At 39.4% G+C, this 23,085-nt stretch overlaps 1 protein-coding gene across 1 annotated transcript; it reads right to left on the minus strand.

Moving 5' to 3' along the window:
* Window positions 1-4,992: 4,992 nt before the first annotated feature.
* On the minus strand, window positions 4,993-15,468 carry LOC105489676 (RNA polymerase II subunit M). Its single transcript, XM_011754679.3, has 4 exons — window positions 15,222-15,468; window positions 12,818-13,465; window positions 10,011-10,215; window positions 4,993-7,994 (listed from the first exon to the last, which is right to left on the minus strand). Exons 1-4 carry the CDS (start codon window positions 15,332-15,334, stop codon window positions 7,851-7,853), a joined length of 1,110 nt encoding a protein of 369 aa, XP_011752981.2. The 5' UTR covers window positions 15,335-15,468; the 3' UTR covers window positions 4,993-7,850.
* Window positions 15,469-23,085: the final 7,617 nt, after the last annotated feature.

Genomic DNA, 23,085 nt, shown 5'->3' on the forward strand with positions numbered 1-23,085 from the left:
AGAAAAAAATAAAATAAAATAAAATGTTTCATGAAAGAGGGAGAGATCACCTATGTCAAAAACTGCTGAGGGGTCAAGAAAAAGGACTGGAAATTGATTATTGAACTTAGCAGCATGAAGGTCACTGGTGACCTTGACAAAAGCTTTTTCAGGAGAATGTTTGGAGTAAATACTTAAAATTTAAGTGGATTTGAGAGAAAATGGGAAGGGAGGAGTTGACAGTGTGATAGACAACTCTTACAAATTATGCTTTCTTGCTACCCTTTGGCTGTTCAGGGCACCTCCAGGCTGCTTCCTATTCCTTGTCCTTCTCCTCTTTCATTTTCCGTTTTCTCTCTTCTCTCCCACCATCCTCCACCCCCCAAAAAACTTGCCTGTTCCATTACCATTGCTTTAAGCCCTATCTTCCTTGATGAAAAAAATCATCTAATAAACTGATATTCACCGAGATATTGATAAGAGTTGATTGATGCCAATTAGTCAGCTATACTGTTCAGACCCCAAGACCCTTGTTACCCTTGGATGCTGATAAAAGACTAAGAGTCTCAGAAGGACGAGTGAGAAGTTTCTGTAGGCTGACGGAAGTGGAACTACTGAAGACGGAAAGGAAGAGGTGTGAAAATGGGCACATTCGAAATAGACCAAGTCAGGAGTGAAAAGGAAAAAGGGGGTCATGCTTATAAATAATGGGCAGCACATTACCCTGGTTCAAGAAAATTATAGTACTGGACCCAGCTGCAATAGTTATGACTATCTTTAAAAACATCCATAATTTTAAAATTAGAAACTAGATTGCTGGCACTGCACTTTTTCAGTAATTTTATAAAAATGTGTTATGAGATGAATCCATATTAATCAAAGAGCATTGGCCTAGGAAAGAAAAAAATTGGCCGTGTCAGAACCAGCTGCCCAACCATAGCAAGTCTCCATGCTTCTCTGTGCCTCAGTTTCTTCATTTATAGGGTTTGGAACAAATAACTAAGCTTCCTTCCTTCCCTAAAAACTGAAGATGTTAATTCAATATAAGATTTGTTTTCTGTTGCCAGTTACGGTGTTTCTAATGGTGCTTTATTTTTACCCCACTAAGAGTAACTAAAGGGGAGAAAAAATCTTCTTTATTGAAAATCTAAATAATTGACAGAAGATATGCTTTCATTTTTATAACACAATCACTAGAAAAGCTATTTAATTCAATACAAATATATGTGGTACTGATTAGGAAAACTGATATATTTACTAGCAATATTTTTGGACAAAATTTATAAGCACTGAGCTGAGTCTCCCTCTTTTAAGGAGTATTTCTGTATGCTCTAAATAAGGACTTGATTTACAACTCTCATTCTTTTGCCTTAATAATGTGAAATTTTTCCATATGAAGTTGGATCTCTCCTTAGCTCAATGTCCTAATTTCCCCTTGTCAAAATAGCTTTTTTAGGGAGTCCCTATTGTTCTCAGTTAATTTTAACACTAAATTAAAAGTTTCATATGGTGGTGATTTTAAAACATTTTACTTCATATGGCCAAAGGTACCCCCTAAACTACTTCAATCATAATTGTTACCATCGTTACAATAAGGTTTTCATATAGAATCTCTTTTAAACCTCAAAATGCTCTATAAAGACCACACTTTGAAATTTTGTTCTCTTAAAACATACCCCATACATTAGATAAGGGGTCACTGACCTCATCTTACAGACTTAATAGTCAAGAGAGTACATAACTTCCCACTGGATTCAAAGGAAATAGTGGTATTTAAATCCTAAATCTAATAATCTAATGCTATTCCAGTGGCTTACCCTCTTTTTTTAATTTTTTTGCCTTTTTTAAATTCCAAGTTTTCTAAAACCATCTGGGAAGTAATAGATCATATTTAATTGTTCAGGCTTTTATGCTGTACTTTCAGAATCGCGTCTGATTTGTGGTCTGGCTCTGGTTCAGTATTATCCAACACTAGGTTTATTTCATCAGCCCAGTATCAAAGCTTCCTCACTTTCGCCAGAAATTAAAATAATAGCTTTAAGAAACTCCTCCACCCCATCCCCCTTTAGCAAGCAGCTAGCCAATAATGTGATTTGCCATATTTTTTAAATGACTATATGCTCCCCATAAAAGCTGGATATATAATCCTTTTATTTATTTGGCACAGGCATTCCCAACTTTTTGTGTGCAAAGACAGAATTATTTTTGTCCTAACAACTTTACTTTTAGTGTTACAAACTGTGTCATTAAGCCTGGGAAGGCTAAACTGCCAGATAGACCTGGTCCTCTGAGTAAAGCCTATGACACTTTACTTTTCCTTGTATCTCTTCTCCTGAAAAGTTGTATGCAGCTGACCATCAAGGAAGGAGGAGTGAAGATTCCAGCCGTGACTGAAATGATCACACAGCCGTAAGATGATTAAAAACAAAACATTGCAAATAAAAAAAATCAGAAGAAAAAAGCTCTCTTGTAAAATGTCATGGAGACCTGACAAACACCCCAGAGTAATTTGAGCTCTTGTCTGGCGTTAGCACGTGTTAAAGCCTGAATGCAGCCTTGATTTGTGGTATTCACCTGCAAGGCCATGCAGTCAAGGGCCTAAAATCTTGAGTGCTGGGTTCTTTTCTTAGCTGGCTCTAAGTGACCTTGAGCAAATCACCTCAACCTCCCAGTTATAGGAAACTGAGAAAATCCCACAAACTACCTTCCGCATTAGCTCACAGCCTGGCTCCCCAGAAAATGCGATGTGGATTACAGACAGGTCCTGTGAAAATGAAGAATTATCACTCCTATAGATGACTATTATATAATGAGATTAATCCTCATAATGTCTTCCACGACTCAGGTTAAGCCCCAAGCTTTAGCGCTTCCTTCCTTCCCTAGACATAGTCGCTTGAAAATTGAAGGCAAGAGTTCACAACTACTGCATTCATTCCATTTTCCCAGTTTAAACCTAAATGTGACTTTTTAAAAAATTCTTTCTCTTCCGCTTTTCCTCAGTCAAAACTACACAATACATCAGGTATTCACATAAAACAGCATTTTGAATTTTCTATTCAACTCAAAGAAACTAAAAATAGTCATCAGCATAGAGAGTAAGTGTACTTTAATCAAGGGCAAAGGTCCAAATCCCCTATCTCCTAAATTTCAATATATAAATTGTTAGAAAAGTTAATGACAGAATATCAAACGTATTTTTGAAAATGAACGAGAAAGAATTTGCACTACCAAGGATTTTGTGTGTATGGAACATGACAAGCTGATTCTAAAATTTATATGAAAAGGCAAAGGGCTAAAAATTCCCAAGGCACTTTGAAGAGTAAGATGGTGGGTCTTGTCCCAGTCTTATCATTAAGCTATCATAAACAAGGCAATGGAATATTAGCACAATGGGTTAATGGAACTGAAGAGCGAATCCAGAAGGTAACACAGACATATACAGATGCTTGATTCATGGCAGGAGAGCAAGGAGGAGCAGCTGGGAATGACCGTGTTTGCACTCCGTGCTAGCACCAGGGCTGTCCAGAAGGACCCCTCCCTCACACAGTCATGAATATCTTCCAGGTGGAATCAAAGACCTAACGTGAAAGGCAACATTATAAACCATCTTTTAACTATAAAGATTTTTAAAGATAAAAGATTATCTTCATGACTTCAGGACAGGAAAAGTCCTTAAAACAAGCCACAAAAGGCACTAAACATAAAAGATAGATTTGCCATTAAAATTAAGAATTTATCAGTCATCAAGAAGAGAATAAGGGCTGGAATGTGGTGGATCACGCCTATAATCCCAGCACTTCAGGAGACTGAGGTGGATCACTTGAGCTCAGGAGTTTAAGACCAGCCTGAGCAATATAGTGAGACCCCATCTCTGGAAAAAAAAAAAAAAAAAAGAGAGAGAGAATGAAAAATAATCCCCCAAAAGGAGAAGACATTTCCAACAAAGCCAACCAAATACCAAATTTGATTGAATACCAAGGATTAGTATCCAGAATATATCCTACAAATCAATGAGAAAAAAAAACAGCTGACACAACACAATGGAAAAACAAAAAACTCGAATGGAGGCCAGTGTGGTGGCTCCTGCCTGTAACGTCAGCTACCCAGGAGGCTGAGGCAGAAGTATCCCTTGAGCCCAGGAGTTAGAGGTTACAGCCAGCTGTGACCATGCCACTGCACCCCAACCCAGCCTGGGCAACAGAACAACTCTCGCTTAAAAAAAAAAAAAAAAAAAAAGACTTGAATGGGCACTTTTCAAAAGAAGAAATCCAGTGCCCAATAAACATAAGAAATGCTCATATGCCATTTCTAATCAGGGAAAGGTAAAATAAAACCACAATGAGGTCGGGGGTGGTGGCACACACCTGTAATCTCAGCACTTTGGGAGGCGGAGGCAGGCAGATCATGAGGTCAGGAGATCAAGACCATCCTGGCTAACACAGTGAAACCCCGTCTCTACTAAAAATACAAAAAATTAGCTGGGCGTGGTGGCATGCGCCTATAGTCCCAGCTACTCGGGAGGCTGAAGCAGGAGAATCATTTGAACCCAGGAGGCAGAGGTTGCAGTGAGCCAAGATCACACAACTGAACTCCAGCCTGGGTGACAGAGCGAGACTCCATCTCAGAAGACAGAAACACACACACACAATGAACGCCTACTATATAAACATCATATTGGCTAAAGTTAAAATCTGGCAACACCAAGTGTTGATGAACAAGCACTCACACATCATGGAAGCAGAGGAGGGAATATAAAATTTTAAAGGTATGCATACCTTATAACTGAGCAATTCCACTCCTAGGTACACATTCTATGGAAACATGTTTATGTGCACAAAGATGCTCACTGAAGCATTACTTATAATAGACAAAAACTGAAAATCTCAAAGTACTCATCAAAGTGGAATAATAGTGGTACTAATGAAATGGCACATTACACAGCAATGAAAATGAATGAAACACACCATGTGACATGAATCTTACATGCAATGTTGAAAGACACCAAACACAACATACAATATTCTATTTTTATGTAAGTCAAAAGTGAGCAAAACGTAAACCATATTGTTACACACATAACTGGTAAAATAATTCTTAAAAGGACAAAGGGAGAATTTAAGTCAGAATAGTTACCTCTGGGGGAAAGAGTGAGTGTCAAGAGGGGACAAAAGGAGATTTTGGAGTGCTGGCAGGACCTCCTCTGCATCTGGTTTGTGATTACACAGCTGTTGCTTTACCCATTAAACTCTGTTTTAAGTACTTATTTGTAGGTTATATTTCACAAAATTTAAAAGAACAAGGGAGAACCTGTACTTCCAAATATTAACACCAATTAAAGCGATAATTATTGACAGTGTGGAAAAAACCCAGAAGGCCCAGAAATTGGCCTAAGATACAAAAGACATAAGAATTTAATATTCTATAAAAATAGCATTACGAATCAGAGGGGAAATGGTGGTTTCAGATACTGAACCAATTGATAAACTCTTTGAAATAAAATCAAATCCCTACCTTATATAATATACCCAAATACATTTGAGATGGATTAAAAATTTCCTTTTCACCCCAAACTTGTACTGATTTAGTTAATGTATATAAACAAAATTTAAATTCCTTTTAAAGACAGGTGTAGAAGTGAAATAAGAAAATACTAGAAGAAGAAAAGGACATTTATCCATTCTTGGATTACAAAAATAGTTTCAAGCACATATACAAAGGTAGACTCCTAAAGAAAACAACTTCTACACTAAAATATCACAAACTATGTTAAATGACAAGGCTAAAAAAAAGTTACAATATATGACAAAGGACGCACATTCTAAGAACTTACAAGCCAAGAAAAGAGCAAATTCACCAGGTAACAGAAAAAATATGAATGAGCAATTCTCAAAAGAATGAATACAGAATAGCCAATGAACGTGGAAAAAAAACACAACCTTCACTAAGTAATAAAAAAAAATACAAATTTTAAATGTAGCCCTTTTCTGTAATTATTCAATTTCCAAAGATTTTAAGTAGTAATTTTCAATTCTGAGCGTTGGATATATTGCTAATAGGAATGTAAATGAACATGATCTCTGCAGTGAGTGATATATAAAGATTCTCGAAAACACTTTCACCTAACAATTTCATTTCTAGAGCGGTCTCTTCTGGAAATAAGTCATTTTGTATAGATGTGATTATTTTAAGATGTTAATCACATCACTATTTACAGATTACATTATAATAAATAATCAAATTGCTGAATAGGAAATCAGTCTTAAAGTTATGGTATATCCATGAAATAAAATATCCTACAGCTATCTAAAAAGCAAGATACTTAATATGGGAAAATGTTGATAATACATAGAGCAGACCACAAAGCAATGTACATTATGATTGCATTTTTGAGAAAATAAATGTATAACTATCATTAGAAAAATAAGTAAAACCACAACATCAAAATGTTAACAGAGGTTATCTCCCTAGGTGGCAGGATTACAGGGAACTGTGTGTCCAGGCACATGAACTCTTCCATATCATCCAGCTTTCCACAAATAACATCAAATTTTATGCTGCAAAATCATTTACTATTAGTTTTAAGAACTAAAACTAATGAGACTCTTAGGTCAGTATACTTTTCACATTTGCTTGAGGTGGGTGAGGACTGAAAGCAATAACTACACCTGGAAGCAAATGTGAACAGTCTTTTTCAAAAGTAAAAGTATTTAATTAAGTCCCAGTAAAACATCACCATTAGCATTTGAAGTTGTTCTAATTAATATTTTATTCTTCAACACTTTTAAAGACTCCAATACATTAAACAAAGAATTTTTTGATAATGTAAGTTAATTTCTCTGGAGACAACCATATAATCCTCTAAAATGACATGAACATTTATATATGAGACTGAAGTTTCTGCAGTCTATATCTGCCTCTTTGGGGGAAAAAAAGTAAAGTACTGACAATTGTAACAACAATAACAAAAAAAATGCTTTCCTTACCAAACATTAATGTTCTGTACATGAACCTATCATCTGTGACAGCAAGGAACTCAAGCCAGGTGATGCACAAGCCTTCACCTAGCTCAGTTAGCCTGGACTTTTCCTGTACCAGATTTGCCTGAAGTAACATGAGGTTATTTAAAAAGACCTCCACCTAGGTTGCAGTGAGCCAAGATAGTGCCCCATTGCACTCCAGCCTGGGCGACAGAGCAAGACTCTAAAAAAAAAAAAAAAACCCAAACCAAACAAACAAACAAAAAAAAAAACTTCCACCTTCCAGCATCTACTCAAAAGGGAATTCCTTCCTAATCAGAAGAGAGAGAACATTCTTCCTAAGGGAAGACAGAAAAAGGAGAAGAGCATTTGTTAAGCATTCTCCATGCATGTCTTCCTAAGTATTTCACATCCAATGTCTCAATAACCCCATGCAAACATGCATACAATTCTTTAGACTGCTCCCTTCATTACCCAAAAGAGAAGGGAACTATGTCTTCCTAATTGATTTTGGGTGCCTGGAACTAAGTATTTCACTGAAAGACATGTAATAAATGCTATTTGATAGTTAAGAATAAGGAAAAAAAGCAAAGTTCTCTCTTTTCATTTGGCTTAAAAAAGTATGTTCTACTATATACTAAAATATCAGACCAATACACAATATATTGCAAAATTTTAATACCATGTGGTTAAACACAATATTCAAAAATTAAACTTTTCAAGCACATGAAAGTCATCTTCTGAAAGACAAACTGGGATTTTTTTTAATAACTACCTTTGTGTAACTTTATAAAATTACTTCCCTCAACAATATCTGACACTGATCTTGATACTAGTTAGAAAGTCTGATGTAAGATGATGACACCTCAACGTCAGTGATTTAGGAGATTATCTTCAGAATTCATCAGAGGACCAATCGTCATCTTCATCCCTTACTTCTCGGTATCTCCCTGAAGACTCCCCTTCTGGATTATAACTCCGCATTTTAATATTCAGTCTTTCAGCTAATTTTTGCGCTGCGAGCTTTGCTTGCATCTCCTTTAAAACAAAGAGCAAAGCAAAAAGTTACACGTTCACATCTCTTCAATTTTTCAATGGGAAGTTATCTAGAATCAGCGATATGAGGGGTACTGACACCTCACCGAGTGCTCCCTTGGGCAATACAAGCCTGTTGGCTGTGCCCTATCAGACACAACAGGGTAATGCTTCTGACAGCCACCAGCCTGCTACAGTTGAAGTTACTGACCTCCATTAATATACAACATTGCATTGAAATACATTCCTCTATATAAGAAACTGAGTAATCAGCTTAGCACAACAACAGTTATAAATGCAGATGCATTAAATATGTGGGCACATGTACATGTATACACGCTCACATAACAATGTGACCTATCAAATGTCAAAAATGATTAATATTGTCTAGATTTCTACAACTGACAGAACCTTCTTCCCTAATAAAAATCATGACTTCTGGACTTGGGAATTACATTTCAATGGCAAAATGAAAATTAAGAAATTAATACTAAAAAGCTGACTATTCCTTTCCAAATAGAGTCCTACAGCAACTAGTATCTAATAAAAAGTCCAAGTAAATTTCAGACACTGGCAAAGTACTTAAAAACTGCTAAGGACTTCACCACCAACTCATGGTAGGTGGCAATGTCATTCCTAATTCTGTTCTTCCCTTTTCTCATGCTTTCTTGAGTTTCTTGATGTCTTCCTCTTCAAGCCATGAATATGGGTAAGTAAAAGTGGGAGCTATTACCTCTACCAAGAAAACCAATTTAAAGATAAAGGGTTTAATTCAACCTAAAAATACCTTAGGATGGGCATTTAAGAGCCCAGAGACAATAAACACTTCCTCAATGCTACGGTCATAACTAGGCAGTAATTTTAATGCACTGAGAGAAAGAAATATGGGTTTTTTGAAAAAGAGCACCTTGAAAATGCCAATCCATGCCAAGGCTTTTATGAAAAGCCAAGGCAGATTAACAGCCTGTTTTGCTGGGTTTTTTTTTGAGACAGGGTCTCACTCTGTCACCCAGACTATACAGAGTGCAGTGGTGCGATTGCAGCTCACTGCAGCCTCGACCTCCTGGGCTCAAGCAATCCTCCCACCTCAGTCTCACGGGTAGCTGGGACCACAGTTGCATGCCACAATGCCCGGCTAATTTTTTGGTAAAGATGGAGTCTAGCTATGTTTCCCAGGCTGGTCTCGAACTCCTGAACAGCCTGGTGTGATACTGGCTGGTACACTAGTACCTGACTAAAATCTAAGCTAAGCAAGACCTAGGAAGTGAGACAGGATAGTGTTCTCCTGGAGGCTAAAATTGTTACTAAATACTTCTAAACTTTTCTATTCCCCTGTGGTGCTTCACACTTATTTTCTCCCATCCCATTACTCTATATACAAACTCTCAACATACAAGTTTAAAGTTCAATGCAAAACACATGGAAACAAAGTGCTATGCAAAATTGATTAAGTTGCCAAAAGCAGATTTTTTCTCTTCACATAGGCCTGCGGATTATGCTCTGAAACAGTGTCTCACTGTCTGCTGGCTATACAACATTATCCTCCCACTCCTTCTATGCCCTCCCCTATACTGCAGGAGATGGAAGCCTGGGAACTACATTTTCCTCATTCTCTAACAAGGGGTCTGGGTTACAGTCCACCACTCAGAAGCTGTCACATGGGTTTTACAAGGTGAAAGGGAGAGATGCGATGCTACTACTATCCTAACAGGAACAGGCAGGTACATGAGCTTCAAGACATGAAATTCTACAATAGTCTCCCCACATTTCCTGGCAAATCACCACTTTCATGTTGAAGGTAGCTGTGATCATCTCTAGCCATTTCCTGCAGTTCTAGCAACTTTATGACTCTGAAAACTAATGGCATAGGTCTCTGAAAACTAGTGGCATAGGTCTGAGCTCATGGAAGCACCTAATCCCCTCTATTCCATTCCTTCCTCCTTGAACCTGGAGTAAATTCTGGCTTATGTAAGAGGCACCAAACAAACAGACAAGAAAAAAAAATAATACTCTAAATACCTCATAATTCTGTTTCTGTTGTTTCTGAAGTGCCAAAGATTCTTCTATGGAGAGCAGCTGCGTAGGCATATGGTGAAGCGGTAGAAGCCGAGCTGCTGTGATGTCATCAAGATGCTGCTTATCCCTGCGCCGCCGCTCTTCTGAGGAAATAGGAGACCCGCTCTTCTGACAATGACTAGATGAATCATTTTGTCGAAAAGGTAACCTGATGAAAGGAAAACTTGTGCTATATAATCAGACTATTTTATTTGTAGACACATTTAAAACATTCACACAAATGACCTTTACCTCAGCAATTAACTCTCCTCCAAAGGTAATAGTAAGCAGTTTACCAGTATTTATTGCTCTAACAAACAGGGGTGTGTTTGTGTGCACACTGGCTCTTGCCTTTTCCTTCCTTATTCAAACCTTATATTTCATCTGGAGCTTTTTTTTTTTTTCATGTATCATTCAAAGAACATTTGCAAAAGGGCTTATTGCCCAGTAGAAAGAAAGAAACATGTCAAGTTTCAGTGCAATATAATACCAGAGGTACTATGGCAGATATCTCAACAAGATACACTGGAACATTAGGAAATGGCCAGTTCTAGTGGGAGACAGGGAGGCTGTAAGAAAAGCTTCTAAAAAGCTTTGAAGAGTCTTGGAATAACTGCTTACCATTTAAATAAGGAGAGAAGTGCATCCCAGCAAGGGGAGTGAGAGAAAGTACAGAAGGTAGAGAGACTCAGCTTTTCTGGCTACACAGAAAAAACAGCCAGAAAGAAGGCTGGGAAGTAGGCTGGGCCCAGACTGCAATGAAGAGTTCTCCGTAACAAATTCAGATTTCCATCTTACAAATTTCACTCTGGCAGCAGTGGAGACTGACTGGTAGTTAAGACTAGAGGTAGAAGAGGCCACAATTATAGCCCGAGAGAGATGAGAGTCTTCACTTCGACAGAAGATGAAGAACAATTATAGAGATGAAGATCAAAGAAATAAGTAGGTCTTCATGGCTAGCAGATACGGAGATGAGAAAAATGGAAGATACCTTAGGGGAAGAAAACAAAGAACGTAGTGGTCCTATTAGGAAATATGGAAATTACCTTGGAAAGAAACAGAAGTTCCACTTTGTACATGATTAAGCTGAGGTGCCTAGGAACACCCAAGTGGTCAAGTTTCATGGTTAATTGGCTATGCAAACCTAAAGTTCTGGGAAGATCTGGGATAGAGGTGGACAGGGGTCAGCCTCCAGCATCCAGGTGATACATGAAACCAGAAGAGTATGCAGAAGGAAGAGCAGAAAGGACCCAAGGACACTAAATGACCCCACCTTCCAACCTCCAAACCACTTCTCACATGGAACCCTCTAAATCCTTGTCTATGGCATAAGGACTCCTCAAAGCCCTGTCTTTCCTGTTCTCTAACTATACAGAAGGCTCCCTGTCTCTTCAACTTCCTGAATTCGTGGTAGCCCTCATCACTATTCCCTTACCTCTCTCCCACTCCCAGCTAAATGACCGTAATACAGAACTGGGATTAATGTATTCTTTGTTGTATTTATTGACTAGATGATGGTTCTAGTTTCCTAAAATGTCATCCTGGAAGTGAAGACAGACACCTCACTGTACACAAGAGATGACTTGATCACATGAATGCAGTATAATCCTGATTTTCTATACGGCAGAAATAAAATGTTTTGCGGTTAAAATGAATGCTGGGGTAGAGTTAAAGTCGAACAAAAAAGAAGCATGTGTTAGGCACTTTTCACTAGAGATTTTCTGTTTTTCAAAGAAAGGTAGTAGTAATTTAACTTTGTATTTGATGTTACATACTTGTAAATACAGTATAGGAAGGTACCTTTTGAGTTGAATGTTACATTTGCTGCAAGTAAATAGCAATTATTTTCAAAAAGACTTTACTTTTCCTGAAATTTCAGAAACAAATTTATGGCAAGGAACTGATAAGGAGAGTTTTTGCCTATCCTGCCTGAATCTATTTTCAGTTTTTCAAACTCTCCTCAGCTTCCTTCCCCCTGAAACTGTTATTATGTAGCTGAACTCTTTTCCAAGGGTGTAAACCTTGTGTCCTCATCTAGCTCTGAAACTCCTTGAAGAACATGGTGTTGTATTACATTATACATGTATACATTACAGCCATGTTTTTAAACTTGAGGTATAACATCAAAAAGGCAAAGAAGTTTAAGAATCTTGACTTCACTGTGTCCCCACAACACCTGCTGCTTGCTTACATTCAGTGAGCATACAAATAATTTTTGCTGGAAAGCCGATCAGCTCCTGCAATTGCTTTACCCTTAGTTCACAGACTAATCAAAGAGAGTACACTTTGATAGTACACTAATCAGAGCTGTACACTAAAAAATAGTTCTGAAAAAAAGACATCATCATAAATTCTCTCCAACTCTGTGTTTATTATGAAATATTGGCTAAGCGTCCTGAAATTTAATATTCCCCCAAGTGCTATTTAAGACCCTGTCAATTACTTGGTTTCAAAACTAAGTATTTTTCAGCATGAACCTTCCACTCCAGCCAGGCTGGTCTCAGTGTTTCCACAATATGTTCTTTCCTAACTACAAGTAGTTCTCATACACAGCCCATGGAACTTAGAGCATTCTCCTTATTTATGAGAAAAGGTCTTATTATAAGTTGCCCAAGCTGGTCTACAACTCCTGGACTCAAGCTGTCTTCCCACCTCAGCCTCCTGAGTAGCCTAGGACTACAGGCAAGCACCACGACACCCAGTTTCCCTTAACTTTTTGAGTTTAACAAATATCATGTTCCTGTTATAGGCCTGTTTCCGATGGTACTTACACATTGGTTTTAAATTTATGCAGCTGGGGCACTGGATTTTTGGCTCGCATTTCTAGCACTTCCATGTAATGAGGCTTCTTCTGAGTCCCACTAGAAAGGTCTGTCAAGTTCTTAGTACTTGCGTTTTCTTCTGACTGTTGTTCACCTTGGTCTGCAATGGTGATCCTCTGTAACCTGTCAATAAACAGGTTGTCAAAGCTGCTGGAAGTATCTTCTGCTTGACTTGAAACACGACGCTGCGGGTGATGCTCACTAGCTTCAGATGAAGACGGTACCCTGTCTCTGTTGCTGGAAGCTGGGCCCTTAATCACTGTGTACTCAACCTCTGGAGTCTCTCCATCACCTTCATGAGTAGGATGTCCAAGTCCCTGGTTTTGTGAGGTTGTTTTAGATGACTTGATATTATCTACAGAGGAACACCCAGGAACTAGTGATGAAGTATCAAGTATCGGGTCAGAATTCTGGGCCTTATCTGTACCCACATCAACTTCTGCAATTGCTTTTTGCCTTAGCTTACAGTCTAAACTAACAGGGTGAAACAGTTCACTTTTTCTTCTAACTTCTTCATGTTCTGCAACAGCAGCTTTCAGTTTGGCAACAGAGTCAAAGATCTTTTTACCTTTGTCGGGCAATTTGCAAATGAATTTTCTGTCAAATGGAAAAGAATACATATACATTACAGCCATGTTTTTAACTTGACATATAACATTAAAAAGGCAAAGCATTATCTTCAAAGAAAGAAAAGCTGATTTTTAAGTCAAATATCTGATTTCTAACTGCCCCAAAACAGGAATAAAACAAATAAAACGGTCATTATCCAAACAGCACAAAAAAACAAGGGAATGCTGGAATAGGGAATATATGCCTCATTTGTCTCAGCAAATTAGAATTTCGGCAAAAGTATTTTAAGCATGTAATAATCACATAAGACATTCTAAGAACCAGCAGTCATTAAAGTGCAATCCCCACAATTTGGGGATGGGGTGGAGTGTGGGGATGGGCCTATTATTTTAAAACTACTTTCATAATAATACTAAGATGTTATTTCCCTCTCATTTTCTCACATGGGTACGGCAGTTTTCCAGTGGCTACATGACATATGATGACATCATTGTTCTAGAATAGAATGTGTGCTTGTGTATGCTTATGTTTTAAAGACTTCAGCTGTATTTCTGATAAGTAAATAAACTTCACTAGACAGAACACATAAAATAGTTCTTTGGGATGTCAAAAAATCTTAAAGTATAAAGGAGTCCTGAGACCAAAAAGTTAATTCACTACTACAGATTAAAAACCTATTCTCACAAGGTAAAAACACCTGCCTTGATCCCAATCAATTATTTATTTGTCCCTTTTGCTAGATGACAGAGTTCCTTTTTTGATTCTCTTTTCTTTAATTATACAATAAATGGAGAGAAAAATCTTAGGTCCTTTGTTCTTTTTGACACTACATTCATTCCCACTATTTCAACTATTAACAACACTCTACAGCTGAAATTCCTATGTTTTCTATATTTTTCCAGAGTTCTCTCTTTCTTGAGCCTAATGACAACTTCTCCAGCTTTTAAGTGTTTGGTTTTCAATTAGTCAAATGTCTGTCCCGCTCTCCCCTCAACTCTGAACACCCTACGTAAAATCAACCACGGATCTATTCCTCTCCCTGAATATTCCTATTTTTGCTAGTGGTCTTCCATACAAATTGGAAAACTCAGCCATCTCTGTCAACTACATTTAAATGACTCTACGCTTAAAAGTTCTCCCAATCCCTTCCTAGTTCACTTTCTTACAACTGTCTCGTGGGGAGCCTCTCTGAAAATAGCCATCTACTGTCTCCCGCTTTTTATTCCTTCAAACCATCTTTTGCAACAAGCTGCTAAACAAAGCTGCCTGAAAAACAAAATCACTTTTATCACGTGGCTCCCTTGCTAAAATCCGTTAAATCAACCAGCTGACTGAGGGTCGAACTTTCCCGGCCTAATAAACGCCTCTTCATATCCCACTCTTCCCATTTCCTACGGTTCCTGTAAGCGTAGAATCCAGAGACGAAGCTGACAATTTGTTATGGGTTAGGGGTGCGGGCGACAAAAGGGTTTAGAATGAAGACTCTTGCTTCATGGAACTAACACAGTCCCCGGGTAAATAAAACCAACGAGGGGCTACTAACTGCCTGCAACAATAAGTAGCCGTTCACTCCGAGCCATCCTCGCAGGCCTACGTGCCTGGCCAGGAAGAGGCACGGCTCTGCGACAGCAAGCCCTCCGTCCACTTGCCGTAGGACTGAGGCGAATGTGACTGAGGCAAGGTCACCTTCCAGGGAACGAAACAGACTGGGGGAGGGGAGGGGAGCGCCCAGGGAGCTCGAGCTGAAGGAGCCTGGCGGAGACTCCGCGGGACCCCAGCTTACTCGTTGCGCAAAAGTCTCTCCTGGCGCTTCAACATTTCCCGCAGCTCCACCAAACTCCGCTGCCCCAAGTCCTCGGGAGCTTGGGGCTCGAAGCCGCGGGGCAGCGAGGACATTCTGCACAGGCTGAGGCTGGCGCGGCGGCGGGCACTCGGCTTCCTCGGCAGGCCCCGCTGCTAGCGCCGGATCCGCGGACTGCGGTGACTCCGGGGCTCGAGCGGGAGTCGCCATTTTCCCGGAAGAACGGGGTCTTCCTCGAGCCGAATCGAGCTTTATTGAAATGCCGGAAACAAACACGGACCGGGAGAAGGGGGCGTCCGGAGGAGCGCTAAAGGGCGGAAATTACGTCGGAGGACGCCGGCGCCTGGGCTTGGCGCCCTTTCCCCTCGTGTGAGCATTCATCCGGTTGTCAGCTGTTCATAGGTTTATACAAAAAGTATTTGGCGCCAGCGTGACCTCACCAAGCACTATGTGTTAGTCAACAAAGAGCCACGTCCTCTGTTATAGTTGGGGTTTACAGAGTTGGCGCGGGGGACGGAGGGACGGAGAGTCAAATAATAATATAATAGTGACGTTGGGATGGGCACCTGGGAAGGTATCTCTGAGAAGTGAAATACAAGTCGAAACCTGAAAGATGAGTTGGCCGTTAATAAGGTAGAGGAGAGTGCGGGACAGGATTTGGGAGACTCCGGCCTGTGTGTGGTGCCTCCTAGCTCAGCTTAGGGACGTCCTGAAATGTTAAAGTTGGAAGGTTCCTTAGAATCAGCAATTCTTTTCGGGGCTCATTGCATTTGGAGCAGGACTTCATTTGTGGCACTGCCTCAGGCATTGTTAAGACATTTGGTGTTTCTGGCTTCTGCCTGCTAGGTGCCATGGCACTCCCAAGTAATTGCAAAAATCCAAAATGTCTCCCCCAACATACATTTCCAAAGGCCCACAAGAGGTGATGAGGGAGTGGGAGCAGCTGTACAAACTGGTTGAGGACCTTTTATAATTTTCTACTTTGCCTGTAGAAAAAGAGTCATGAAAACTGAAATAAATATTCCCAGGGCACAAAACCAGTAAGTGACAGCACCAGATTTCAAACCCAAAAGCCCAGCGGCTTTTCCAACACACCAATTTGAAAATTCCCTTCTTCACTTTAGGCCTATCTCCAAATGTGCAAAATTGTTGAAAAGACTTTTTTTTTTTCTTTCCCCCAGCTGTTGAGAAGAAGACAGTTTAGTAAGTATTGGACACAGCTTTTAGTTTCTTGTTATAGTTCACCTACCAGAGATGCATCCCAATGGAAACAGTGGGAAGACATGCAGTCACAGCAGATATCACTTGGGAGATTTGAACACCCCCATGACCTCCAAAACCACTGCCCTCCCCGATTTTTTTATATAGGAAATTGAAGTTGTCTCACTCCTATGTAAGATGCTATATTAACACAAGCAGCTTCATCCCAAAGAGACAGAAGATCTAGGTAAACTCCAAAGCTATTCCAGGGAGCACAATTGCAACCATTTTTTTATCCCCCCAATCTAGTCCATTCAGATCAGATTCATTAGTATATCAATATAAGTTTTCTCTGTATAAGACTTGCTTTCAAGGACATTAATAACCTGCTCCAGCATTGGCTGAATGAGAAATAGGTAAGCTCCTCGAGTCAGGTGGTTGTCTGTGGTGTCAACAAAAAAAAAAAAAAAAAAAAAAAAAAACTCCATAAAATACTGAAGAGATGTATTCTGTGCTAGATATGAGTGACCATGGCCCGTCACACAGCCCTCAGGAGATGCTGAGAACACATGCCCAAGGCAGTCGGTGCACAGCTTGGTTTTATACATTTTAGGGAGACATGAGACATCAATCAAATACATTTAAGATAAACATTGGCTTAATCCAGAAGGGTGAGACAACTCAAAGCAGAGCAGGTGTGGGGCAAGATGGGCTTCCAAGTTATAGGTAGATTTAAATTTTTTTCTGATTGGCAGTTGATTTAAAGGAACATCTAGGTTACCATAAGAAGTGGTGGAGACCGAAGTTTTATCATGTAGATGAAGCCTCCAGTTAGCAGGCTTCAGAGAAAGTAAGTTGTAAGTGTTTCTTATCAGACTTAAGGTAGATGTTGATATTAAATGCTGTGCAGCTTTTCCTGGATTCTAAAAGAAAGAAGGGCATAATGAGGCATGTCTGACCTCCCCTTCCCATCATGGCCTAAGCCAGTCTTTTAGGTTAAATTTGGAGGACCCTGGACTAGAGGAGGAAGTTCATTCAGACGGTTGAGGGGGGCCTTCAAATTTTATTTTTGGTTTACAGTGGTGAGAGCCCCACAAGCCTCCTTTGCCCCACCCTGGACCGCAGCTGGAGGCCTTTATTTCCCCCATAGTAGTGAACTCCCCAGGCGCTGATTGTGGGCCACAGGTGTCCCCAAAGCAAGGATGCCTTTCTTTCAGGCCTCAGAATTTTGCCCCCTTCTGTTACCCTTTTTTGGAAGGCTGTCTCTCCTCCCCTTGCCAATTATAAGTCTTGGCTCAAGTCTCACCTCCTCCCTGAACTTTCCTAGGTTATTCCAAACTAAATTTCTCTTTCTTTTGAGCACAACTATAGGGCTTAAAGTTGGAACCTCACTGCATGAAACATATTATAGTTCTCTAATTGTGTTATGCATCAAGATTTCTTTTTCCTTGCCTAACAAAAGTAAGTCCTTTCTGTGAGGGAGCTATAATTGTACTTTTTCTTTCTCCTCTCAGGAACATAGCAGGTACTAATTGACACAATCTCCTTCTCTCGTATTTTTTTCTCTACCTTTCCCTCATATTCCTCTTTCTCTTAATGAAATGTTTCTTAAATACAAATCTTAGACTTTTTACATAATTAATCATAATTACTGTGTAGATATTTTCAGTGCTTTGGGATAGAATCTTTTATACAGTATGGCTTAGGGCTTCAAGATACCATAATACAAATCTGAATTCCTACCAGCATCCAAGCACAAACTGTCTAATTTTGTCAGTAACCAAGAGGCATGGCAAGTGGAAAACATCAGTCTACAACAGAAGCAGGTTACTTGCAGGCTATTCACACTTCAGAATGAAAATAGGCAAAGTATTCTTTTATAATTTATCAAACAAAAAATAAGTGTCTAGGACACAAATTTTCACAGCAGGGTCTAGAGAAAAAGATATAAATAACAATGGAGAAATGAAGACTAAAGAGAGAAACAACGAATGCTACAGGTTATACCTGTTTGCAGCTGAACCAAACACTTGAAAGGAAATGGAGCCCACAAACCACAGACAGCTGATCTCTGCTAAAGAATTCCAGTTGCCTGTCAAAGAGCCCATCTGTTATAAAAATGAATCTGGGCAAGTGTTTTGGGGTTTTGTTTGTGTTTTTCAGTGCTCATTTAAAAAAAAACTGAATCACTTTTCCAGTGGTACTTGGATTAATCTCCTGAAAGTTGCTCTCAGAGTAAACTAATGAATTTGGCTGCATTTGAAAGGAAGGAAAATTCAAAACAGAATTAAAGGAAATTTTCATTAGTCACACGAGGTGCTGCCAAGATGACCTATAGACATCCCATTACCACGAAGCTACACAAGGACATTGTTTGAACAAAAACAAGACCTAGGAATGATTTCCACTTGTCCTTACCTAGTTGAAGATAAAAACTGATAAATCAATTGTAAAATTGATAAACATAAACCTTTAGAATTTACAGGCTGTTCTCCTCTGTTTTCTTGCATTGATTGTCATTGTTGGGGCATGAATGACCACAAAACTGGCCACGATATAGTTGGAGTTGACCAGAATGGCAGCAACGATATTTCCCATCCTAAATATTCTTCTTACTATGTGAGTTTAACACTCCTATCAAGAAATGGGGTTGGTCTTCTCTATCCTTGAATCTGGGAATGCTTATAACTAGAGCAAAAGTGATTTTTCTAGTCTGGATGACAAAAGGTGATGCAACTTCTACCTAGCTTTCTTAAAGTGCTTACTCTTGGAACTCAGTAAGCAAGCCATGAAGAAGCCTGCATTTGTGTAGATATTTTGGCTGTCATCCTAAGCTGAAGGTTCGGCCAACAGGTAGCATCAACCACCAGACATGTAAGTGAGCAAAACTTTGGATAATTTCAGCCCCATCTGTCCAGTCACTTCCAGCCTTCAAGACTTCCGAATTGAAGCCTTAGACACCGTGGAGCGGAGACATCTTCACTATGCCTTTTCCAAATTTGGGGTGGTTTATTAAACAGCAGTAACAACAGGAATTTTATCCAAGGTTAATCCCTTCAGCTATACTATGGATCCCATCTGTTCTTGCTTCCTTGGAGATCTCATTCATTTGTTCAGTAAGTAAATATTTATTAAGCATCTATCATAAGCGAAATACTATTCTAGGATTTGGTGCTATAACGATGAATAAGGCAAAGAAATTTCCTGTTACACTGAAACTTTTATTCTATCAGCACTACGAGCCACAAAGAGAACTAGTACAGAGTGATGTGATAAGGAGTGACTGGTAGACTACTCTGACTGGGTGACTGAGGTTGGATTTTCTGAGGAGGTCACTTTTAAGCTGGGACTTGAATGACAGATGATCAACTGTGGGAAAATCTGATGGAAAAACATCCCAAGTAGAGAAGGAAGAGAAAATACTAAGACTGTAAAAGGAGAAGGAGCTCAGTATGTTCAAATAACAAAAAAGGCAATGTGGAAGACTGGGGCTAAATCCAGCAGGGCTTTGTAGACCAGGATATGGAGTTTGGATTTTACCCTAAAAGAAATGGGAAGCCACACGTGGTAGACAGCCTCTAGGATGGCCCCCAGTGTCCCACTCCAATGTAATCCTCTCCCATGGAATGTTGACTGGACTTAACTGATTCACTTCTTAAAAATATGGTAGAAGTGATGGGTACCACTTCCCAGATTAGGGAATAAAAGATTTGAACAGACAATTTACCAGAGAAGATATGTAAGTGAAAAATAAGCACGTGAAAGAGGACCGGTGTTATTAGCCATTAGGAAAATGCAAATTTAAAATACATGGAGAAGCTAGGCATGGTGGTTCATGCCTGTAATCCCAGCTACTCAGGAGGCTGAGGTGGGTGGATTGCTTCAGTTCAGAAGTTCAAGACCAGCCTGGGCAACATAGCAAGACTCCATATCCAAGAAAAAAAGAAATAATAAAATCACAATGAGATATTAGTACATGCCTACCAGAAAGACTGAAAAGGATGTAGTAAAGACTGTAAAGGACATAGAGCAATTAGAACTTTGATACACTGCTAATGGGAATGCAAAATAGTACAACCACTTTGGAAACCAGTTTGGCAGTTTCTTAAAATATACCATTTGACCCAGCCATTCTTCTGCTAGGTTTTTACCTAAGAGAAACAGGTAAGTGAAACCATATATTAATACAAAGGCTTGCACGTAAGTGTCATTACAGCTTTATTTGTAATAGCCCAAAACTAGACATGATTCATTAGTAGGTAAGTGGATAAACACGTTGTAGTTTGTCCATATAATCGAATACTCTGGTACATGCAACAACTCTGATGAATCTCAAATATACTGAGAAAGAGACCAGGAAAAAAGTACACACTGTATGACTCCATTTATATAAAATTGGAAAGTATACAAACTCATCTATAGTGACAGAAAGCAGATCAGTGATTATCTGATGTCGCTGGGTGGCAGGGAGAGGCTGGCAGGAAGGATGACAAAGGGGCATGAGGAAACATTTGGGAGTGACAGGGATGCTCAGTACCTTAATTGTGCTGATGGTTATATGGGTGTATTCATCTGCTAAGTCAAAACTTACTTATTCTAGAGGTAAAAAGAGAAAATTTAAAAAAAAAAAAAATCTTACTGCACGGTATACATTAAATATGTCAAGTGTATAGCATGTCAGTTATACTCCAATAAAGCAATTAAAAGCTCCCCCAGCTTCCACCTGCCTTCTTTTTTCAGAGATACGCTTCCTAAAAGAATTGTCCACATTCTCTGACTCCATTTCTTCACCATCTTGCAAGCACCATGGATCCCTTCATTGCTGTCAGATTCAAGGAATGTGTCTTAGTCTTTCCCCTTCTCACAGCCTCTGACCCTGTTGAGCACTTTCTCCTCCTTAAAACTCTCTCTTACCATAAATTCCAAGGTACCAATCTCTCCAGGCTTTTAAGCACAGAAGTCTTTTGGGGTTTTGCTCTGGGACTAGAATTAGAGTCAGGTAGAGGCCTTACCACCTGAATGTCTCAAAGTTTTCTCAGTCTCAACCTGTCCAAAACTGAATTTGCATTTCCCTCCTTCAACCCACTCTTCCTCTCTTAAATTCTGACTTACTTTTTTTCTCTTTCGAGACGGGTCTTGCTCTGTTGCACAGGCTGGAGTGCAGTGGTATGATGTCAGCACACTGCAACCTCAGCCTTCTCGGCTCAAACAATCCTCCCACCTCAGCCTCCCTCCCAAGTAGCTGGGACTACAGGTGTGTGCCACCACACCCAGCTAAATTTTTTTTAAATTTTTTTGTAAAGACAGGGTTTTGCCATGTTGCTGATGCTAGTCTTGAACTCTTGGGTTCAAGAGATCTGCCCGCCTTGGCCTCGCAAAGTGCTGAGATTGCAGGAATGAGCCACCATGCCCGGCCTTTTTTTCTTTAAGAAATTTAATTTTGCTTCCTTCACTTGGATTACTAATGTGGGAGACATTAGTGTCAATGTAGCAAAGACTGAAAGTGTTCAATTTCACACTTGTTGGGCCTCTCAGCATGAGAGATGGCCCGACCCCCACATGTGGATTGCTGGAGAATGAGGGGGTAGGGGTGTCATGGGGCAATGCAGAAGCATGTCCAGCCTCTATGCCTAGACTTGGCCACAGTGACAATGGGCCTAGTGGCGGGTATGCAGGCAGCGGAGTGATGATTAGTGGGGAGTTACTACCAAAAGGGAATTTAAAGGAGAGGATAGCCAGAGATTTGGACCAGATGAGGTCACTGGGAATAAAGATCACCAACAAGGGAGCATCATTCTTTTAGAAAAATGGAGACTTCATTGATGACCAGACTTTAGGGTTAGAGAGCTGACTGAGGAGGGGGGGAAGCTAGCTTTTGCTTTGCCCCTACTGTGTGCCTGGCCTTTTGATTACATTTTATTAATTTTATATAATTTTTGCAACAAATAGACCAATAGAACAGAATAGAGAACACCAAAATGGACCCATGCATATGTGGAAACTTGATTCAAGATTTAAGATTAGTGACGAACGAGTGAATTCTCATAAATGGTGCTAGAGAGATTGGTTGTATATATGGGAAAAAGTATTAATATTAATAGTTTCCTTCTTCCAATAGACATGAGGATTAATTCCAGAGGAATTAACAAACTACTATTAAAAACTGAAAAATAATGTTTACAGAAAAGCATTTTAATGATCACAAGTTTAGGAAGGATTTCTTAAGACACATTTTACAAACTTTACAGGAAATAATTTGTAAATTAACTATATTAAGGCAAAAACTTTTGTAGTACAAAAGGGTAAAGGCTATTATACATATAAACAGCAAGCTGGCATCCAGAATACAAAAACTCATACTTTACAAAAAACAATTCTTATACATCAATAAGCAAAACAAGTCAGCAGAAAAAAAAAAAGGAAAAATACAAATAGTTCACAGAAGAGGAAACTGGAAAAACTGGAAAACATGCTTTAAAAAAGGATCCTCAACTTCAGGGAAATGCAAAGTCAAAAAAATATTTAAAATTCCAAACTCTTTCTGATTGGAGAAGTAGGAGTGCATGTGTTACAGAGACTGAACTGGCAGAAACACTTAGGAAAGATATGCAGTCACATCTAGTAAACTGGAAGACATGCCTACTCT

Source organism: Macaca nemestrina, chromosome 7 (genome assembly GCF_043159975.1).
Source record: "Macaca nemestrina isolate mMacNem1 chromosome 7, mMacNem.hap1, whole genome shotgun sequence".
NCBI classification, from domain to species: Eukaryota; Metazoa; Chordata; class Mammalia; order Primates; family Cercopithecidae; genus Macaca; species Macaca nemestrina.